At 46.8% G+C, this 7,500-nt stretch overlaps 1 protein-coding gene across 3 annotated transcripts in view; it reads right to left on the bottom strand.

Moving 5' to 3' along the window:
• The window catches only part of LOC118232652 (nectin-4-like), a 32,408-nt gene that overhangs the window by 11,948 nt on the left and 12,960 nt on the right, over positions 1-7,500 (bottom strand). For 2 of the 3 annotated variants that reach the window (XM_035427742.1, XM_035427741.1), the window contains exons 2-3: positions 1,313-1,507; positions 876-1,043 (exon numbers count right to left, since the gene is read on the bottom strand). In XM_035427742.1, coding sequence (XP_035283633.1) covers positions 876-1,043; positions 1,313-1,507 — 363 coding nt within the window. The remainder of the gene's footprint in view (positions 1-875; positions 1,044-1,312; positions 1,508-7,500) is intronic. The other variant, XM_035427743.1, reaches the window with a different exon arrangement.

The raw sequence follows: 7,500 nt of genomic DNA, 5'->3' as shown, positions 1-7,500 counted from the left end.
GTTTCTGCCTCTACTACATGATATAGCAGGTTATTCCACACATGAACCACTCTCTGCATGAAATTATTCTTCCTAATGTCTGTACAGAATTTACCTTTGGCTAATTTCCATTCATGTCCTCTTGTTCTACTAGCAGAACTCAACCTGAAGAATCTCTTGTAGTCCTGTTTGCGTATTAGTTACGCATTTCCTTAGTTTTAACACCGGGGGGTTTAATTAATACTTGGTATTATTATGCATGTCACCCTCACTGGAAATTATTACCATATGAATTTCAAAACATCATACTAAACCAAACCTTGGAATGGATGGTAGTGAATCAAATGTTTAAATCATATTTTCATATGAGCAGAGCAGTTGTAATCCTGGACATAACTTAGCTTAGCTAATTGTATGCTCAACATTAAAAAACAGCATTACATAGCCTAGGCTAAGACATCAAATATGTGCATTTACAACACAATATAAAGTTATATACATTTACATCTACCTAGCTAGCTAGCTAGCAGACAATACAACCAGAAAAAACAACTGAAACCATAACATGTTAGTGAGTATGTAAACATCATGCATCTAGCTAGCTAGAATGACTAAGTTAGATAGCTAGATAACTATAATGTTAGCTATGTACGGTGCTAATTATGCTAATTTTTTTGGGAGTAGTTACAACAAAGTAATGGCATAGTAATACTAAAGTAATATCAAGTAATACCAAAATCAGTGGTGGGTGAGTCCATGGTGATTGTAGTCCACCTATGAAATGGCACTGAGATCGGTTTTGAAACAGTGGAAATATTGCTGTTTTACATTGGAGAGCAGACCAATGCAAACATACTGTAATGAACAAGAAGACAAGAAACAAGACAGAGACTTACTCCACACAGTGAGTGACAGCTGTCTCTCAAAGTTGCCGGAGGGGAAGGTGGAGACGTGACAAGTGTAGGTCCCCTCGTCCGATACCTCAGTGCTGCGGATAATCAGCGCAGAATTTGCCATGGCGTCAGCACTCTCGAAATACACCCGCCCTGAGAACCGCTCAAACTCTGAGAGACAGGAAACAGCCCACTGTTAGTGCTCAGCACTCGTCCAAACTCAGAGGCAGAAGAAAACACACGTCTGTGTCTGTCTGTCTGTCTGTCTGTGTCTGTCTGTCTGTCTGTCTGTCTGTCTGTGTCTGTCTGTCGGCAATGTGAGGTAGACGATGTGGCAGGCATACCTGTGTGACCCTCATTGCGTTACATGAAGTACCTGTGTTGAGGCGTACCTATGCTGATATGTACCTGTGCTGAGGCACACCAGCCTTGGAACATACCTGTGTGGCCGTCAGTGTGATGGGCAGTGATGACCTGCTCCTTGCTTCCATCTGGCCGCTCTCTGCTCCAGCTCACCTGGACAACCTGTTCCTGCCGCACCTGGAAGCGGCAGGGCAGCCGAGTGGGTTCTTCAGCTATGGAGCGCAGGGAGAGAGAAGGCTCTGGCTCCACAAACTCCGCCCTCACACCCACAACTGGGGGAGGGGAGGGGAGAGGGGGGGGAGAGGAGAGAGAGGGGGGGAGAGAGAAGAGAGGGGATAGGGGGGGGGGGAGAGAGGGGAGAGGGGGGAGAGAGGGGGGAGAGAGGAGAGAGAAGAGAGGGGGGAGAGAGAAGAGAGGGGGAGAGAGGAGAGGGGGGGGGAGAGGGGAGAGAGAAGAGAGGGGGGAGAGAGGAGAGAGGGGGGGAGAGGGGAGAGAGAAGAGAGGGGGGAGAGAGGAGAGGGGGGGAGAGGAGAGAGAGAAGAGAGGGGGGAGAGAGGAGAGGGGGGAGAGGGGAGAGAGAAGAGAGGGGGGAGAGAGGAGAGAGAGGGGAAGGAGAGGGGGGAGAGAGGAGAGGGGGGGGGAGAGGGGAGAGAGAAGAGAGGGGGGAAAGAGGAGAGAGAGGGGGGGAGAGGGGGGAGAGGAGAGAGGGGAGAGAGAAGAGAGGGGGGAGAGAGGAGAGAGGGGAGAGAGAGACGGGAGAGAGAGGGAGGGGAGAAAAAGAGGGGAGGGGGGAGGGAGTGGAGAGAGCGGGGAGAGAGAGGGAGAGGAGACAAAGAGATAGGAGAGGGAGGGGAAGGAGAGGGAAAGGGGAGAGAGAGAGGGGAGAGGGGGGAGGGAGGGAAGAGAAAGAGGGGAGAGAGAGAGAAGAGGGGAGGGGGAAGGAGGGGAGAGAGAGGGGAGAGGGGGAGGGAGTGGAGAGAGAGAGGGGAGAGAGAGGGAGAGGAGACAGAGAGAGAGGAGAGGGAGGGGGAGAGGGAAGGGAGGAGGAGAGAGGAGGGAAAGAGAGAGGGGAGAGAAAGGGAGGGGAGAGAGAAAGGAGAGGATAGAGAGAGGGAAGGGAGGGGAGAGAGGGGGGAGGGGGAGGGAGGGGAGTGAGAGAGGGGAGAGAGAGGGAGGGGAGGGGGAGGGAGAGGAGTGAGAGGGGAGAGAGATTGGGAGAAAGAGAGGGAGAGAGCGGAAGAGAGTGAGGGGAGAGAGAGGAGAGTGAGGAGAGAGAGTGTGAGGAAAGAGAGAGTGAGGGGAGGAGGAGTGGTGGTTAATCTATAGCTAGAAAAGAAGTTATATACATATACATATGGCATATGCATGATTACATTACTGACAGGTGTGCCTAAAGGAGGCAGGTTTGATTCCTTGGTAGGACACTGCCGTTGTACCCTTGAGCAAGGTATTTAACCTGCGTTGCTCCAGTATATGTCCAGCTGTATAACTGGATACAATGTAAGTCTCTCTGGATAAGAGCGTCTGCTAAATGCCTGTAACGTAATGTAATGTAAGTGCATACATACGCATGCATGCACACATACGCAAACAAAAACTCCACTCTTATAGGGTCCCGAGTTGCACACCACCTTTCTGGTGCCAGGCGATTTCAGGGAGAGGACATGGTGTAGTTTTACTCACAGGTACCGACCAGGGTTAAAGTGCATTCAGACTCATTTAATTCTGCTTTTCCTGTCTGCAATGACACGTGCACAGGGAGCCGTGAGGGCTGGTACAGCCTCTATCTCCTGGGCGGGCTCTGGTTGCCACAAGCGCCATAAGGAGTTTTGTCCATAGAATTATTCTGTAGTTTCATCTCTTTATTTCCCAATTGTACAGGAGGACCATGTAAGGACTTCCTCTGGAGACAGTCTCCCATATAAGGAGAGCAGATCTGCATCGGGCCTGAGCCCACCAAAGCCTGGGGTCTTTACTGCCCGACCCATACCAGCCTGAAACGAACCAGCCCAACAGGTTCCAGTCCATACCCGATTGAACCTGAGCACAGAAATAAGATGGCAACCCTAACCATAACACCATACAGCAGTGTTCCTGCGTTCTAAAATTATTATTTATTTAATGAAAAAAGTTGTGAAAAAGTGATTGTATAATATAGGAAATCAGCAAGGGGGCAAACACTTTTTTACAGCAAAAAATTTGTGTGTAAACTTATGGGTTGGCAGGGGGCCAGTACCCGATCTGACCCAATGTCACAGAAATAAAAACAGGCCCAACACCCGGCCAGACCACAGCACACCGCCAGGCTCCGTCGGGTCGAAGGCAGGATGTAAACCTCTAAGGAGTTCTGCTGGAGAAGTTCTTGGGCTACCTCTCTCTTTATTTGTTCCCTCAGTTGTAGGGTTCATGGCTGTTTGAGCAAACATTTTTGGAGTAATACGTTTCAAACCCAATTAGGATTAATAAAACACCATTTTTTATTAATGTGCAAACCTGGTGTTGGCTTTGACATGTTTACTAGTGTAGCTGTGGTGCAGCCATAACAGGGAAAAATAACAACAACTTAACCTCAGCCATCCACAATATTCAACCTGACTTACAGCTGCACTGCTGGGTAGAATAAGGTGTGAGTTACAGCTGCACTGCTGGGTAGAGTAAGGTGTGAGTTACAGCTGCACTGCTGGGTAGAGTAAGGTGTGAGTTACAGCTGCACTGCTGGGTAGAGTAAGGTGTGAGTTATAGCTGCACTGCTGGGTAGAGTAAGGTGTGAGTTACAGCTGCACTGCTGGGTAGAGTAAGGTGTGAGTTACAGCTGCGCTGCTGGGTAGAATAAGGTGTGAGTTACAGCTGCGCTGCTGGGTAGAGTAAGGTGTGAGTTACAGCTGCACTGCTGGGTAGAGTAAGGTGTGAGTTACAGCTGCACTGCTGGGTAGAATAAGGTGTGAGTTACAGCTGCACTGCTGGGTAGAGTAAGGTGTGAGTTACAGCTGCACTGCTGGGTAGAGTAAGGTGTGAGTTACAGCTGCACTGCTGGGTAGAATAAGGTGTGAGTTACAGCTGCACTGCTGGGTAGAGTAAGGTGTGAGTTACAGCTGCACTGCTGAGTAGAGTAAGGTGTGAATTACAACTGCACTGCTGGATAGAGTAAGGTGTGAGTTATAGCTGCACTGCTGGGTAGAGTAAGGTGTGAGTTACAGCTGCACTGCTGGGTAGAGTGAGTACGGTTGGAGCTACAGTTTCACTGCTGGGTAGAGTGAGTACGGCTGGAGCTACAGCTGCACTGCTGGGTGGAGTGAGTATGGTTGGAGCTACAGCCGCACTGCCTGGTAGAGTGAGCACGGTTGGAGCTACAGCTGCACTGCTGCGTAGAGTGAGTTCGGTTGGAGCTACAGCTATGCTGTCGAACTCGTTCTTCCAGTCCCCAGTTCAGAGAACAGCAGGGAGCAGCTGTGAAATCCGCCTTAAAGAAAGCTCTGGAACTCCAGCAATCTTTCAGCACAAATGGCACAGAATAAATAAGAGAAACAAACCAGGATTAAGCACCATGCTGGAGGCTTCCATAGATTCCTACAGGTCTGCACAAACCTAATCCACACTGCCAATCACATATTCCAATGACACTGTTAACACAAAGGGGAGGACCAATCACAGCAGCCAGACACAGGTCACATGACTCCATCATTTCCACAGTGTTCATTTCAAAACACTCATTATTTGTGCGGTCTCACCTAGGGTGGGGTTCCTTTAACGCCTCAGACACACCAAGGAAAGTATGCATCATACACACCAGTCCCCCCCAGAGCACCATAAAGCAACTATCCTCCCAGTGCATTAGTAAAGAACCAGGTACATGTTGTAGGTCTTGACCAAATGCACATGTGAACATTTGGCACATAATTATCAGCTGGTCTGGCCTGGACCCGAATACTACACTCAAAAACTATGACAAATAAACAGGAGAGGAGGCAAGGGTGTGAACAGCATAAAAAACAACTGACTAAATACAAAACCAGAAATAGCAAGTGCTCATTTTTATTACAATAGACTCCTAACAGTATGGCTACAGCAGTGTTCATGCCACTGTTGATTTTCCATAACAAACCGGTGCCTGCCCGCAGCAGATGGGTTCCCCCTCTGAGTCCGGTTCTGCTCAAGGTTTCCTCCTGCTATCAGTCAGGGAGTTTTTCCTTGCCACTGTTGCCCTAGACTTACTCTTTGGGGGCCTGTTCTCTGTAAAGCTACTTTGTGACAAAGCTCCTTTGTTAAAAGCGCTATACAAATAAAAATTGATTGATTGATTTATCCATAAGTATCATTCTAGTTGGCACACACAGAATGCGTCCCCTCTGAAAAACGAATTCAAACTGATTCTCCAGAAAACTGCTCTCATAACACATGAACACCGAAATTCTGATCTGTAGATTCAGTGACATCAATATAAATACGCTTCCTCAGAGTTCGAGATATCAGTAAGAATGCACTGCCTCAGAGTTAGAGATTTCAGTAAGAATGCACTGCTTAAGAGTTAGAGATTTCAGTGAGAATGCACTGCTTCAGAGTTAGAGACATCCATATGAATTTGCTGCCTCAGAGTTAGGGATATCAGTAAGCACTGCCTCAGAGTTAGAGATTTCAGTAAGAATGCACTGCTTAAGAGTTAGAGGTTTCAGTGAGAATGCACTGCTTAAGAGTTAGAGATTTCAGTGAGAATGCACTGCTTAAGAGTTAGAGATTTCAGTGAGAATGCACTGCTTCAGAGTTAGAGATATCAGTAAGCACTGCCTCAGAGTTAGAGATATCAGTGAGAATGCACTGCTTCAGAGTTAGAGATTTCAGTAAGAATGCACTGCTCCAGAGTTAGAGACATCCACATGAATTCGCTGCCTCAGAGTTAGGGATATCAGTAAGCACTGCCTCAGAGTTAGGGATATCAGTAAGCACTGCCTCAGAGTTAGGGATATCAGTAAGCACTGCCTCAGAGTTAGGGATATCAGTAAGCACTGCCTCAGAGTTAGAGATATAAGTAAGCACTGCCTCAGAGATAGAGATATAAGTAAGCACTGCCTCAGAGTTAGAGATATAAGTAAGCACTGCCTCAGAGTTAGAGATATCAGTAAGAATTCATTGCCTCAGAGTTAGAGATATCAGTAAGAATGCACTGCCTCAGAGTTAGAGATATCAGTAATCACTGCCTCAGAGTTAGAGATATCAGTAATCACTGCCTCAGAGTTAGAGATATAAGTAAGCACTGCCTCAGAGATAGAGATATCAGTAAGAATTCATTGCCTCAGAGTTAGAGATATCAGTAAGAATGCACTGCCTCAGAGTTAGAGATATCAGTAATCACTGCCTCAGAGATATCAGTAAGAATTGTTTTTCTTGGCTTGAGCCCCTGCCCTTCAAAATATCTGTGCATGCTCCTGATCCAGGATGTAATCCTGCCTCTCGTCCAATGCACACTTAAATAAGGTGACCAAGACAGCGTTCTTCCACCTGAGAAGTATAGCCAAAGTACAACTGTTTTTAACCCAGCAGGATGCCGAAAGGCTAATTCATGCTTTTATATCAAGCAGACTTGATTACTGTAATGCTCTCTTTACTGGCCTTCCTAAAAAGACAATTGAGAAGCTGCAGCTGATTCAAAACTCTGCAGCTAAACTATTGATGAAAACAAGGAAGAGAGAGCATATAATCCCTGTCTTGGCTGCACTGCACTGGCTCCCTGTGTCTTTTAGAGTTGATTGTAAAATTTTGTCACTTGTTTTTAAGGCTCTTAATGGCTTAGCACCCCCACACATTTTAGAGTCCCCGGTGTCCTATGTCCCCTCATGAGCGCTTAGGTCCTCTGAGGCAGGTCTTTTAAAGGAGTACCATGGTGGTTGAACGTGACACTTCCCAGTTGTCTTCAGGCAACAACAAAACAAATGTGCATAATTTTTTTATTCTTCAGTCATTTCAATGTACTTTAAAACGTATTTTTCTAAGCCTAAATTTCCCACTATAAAAATTCACCCGAACCGTCTGGGCGTGGTAATGAGAACTGTCAGTTAGCTATGATTGACAGACCGTGCCCCGTTACTATAGCTTCCCCCATGATACGCTCTCTTTGGGAGACTGAATTTTCACAAGCTAGCTAGCTTAGTAGTATATCAAGTATCGATAGATAGCTAAGGTAAGGACGTTGACTTATATCCAATTATAATTTTTGCTATCTAGCTAGCCAAGTTAAGATAAAAGCACAACTATAACGTCCTCATAAAAGCAA

Source organism: Anguilla anguilla, chromosome 7, assembly GCF_013347855.1.
Source record: "Anguilla anguilla isolate fAngAng1 chromosome 7, fAngAng1.pri, whole genome shotgun sequence".
NCBI classification, from domain to species: domain Eukaryota; kingdom Metazoa; phylum Chordata; class Actinopteri; order Anguilliformes; family Anguillidae; genus Anguilla; species Anguilla anguilla.
Note: the sequence above shows the minus strand (reverse complement) of the source record. Positions and strands in the feature narration are given on the sequence as shown.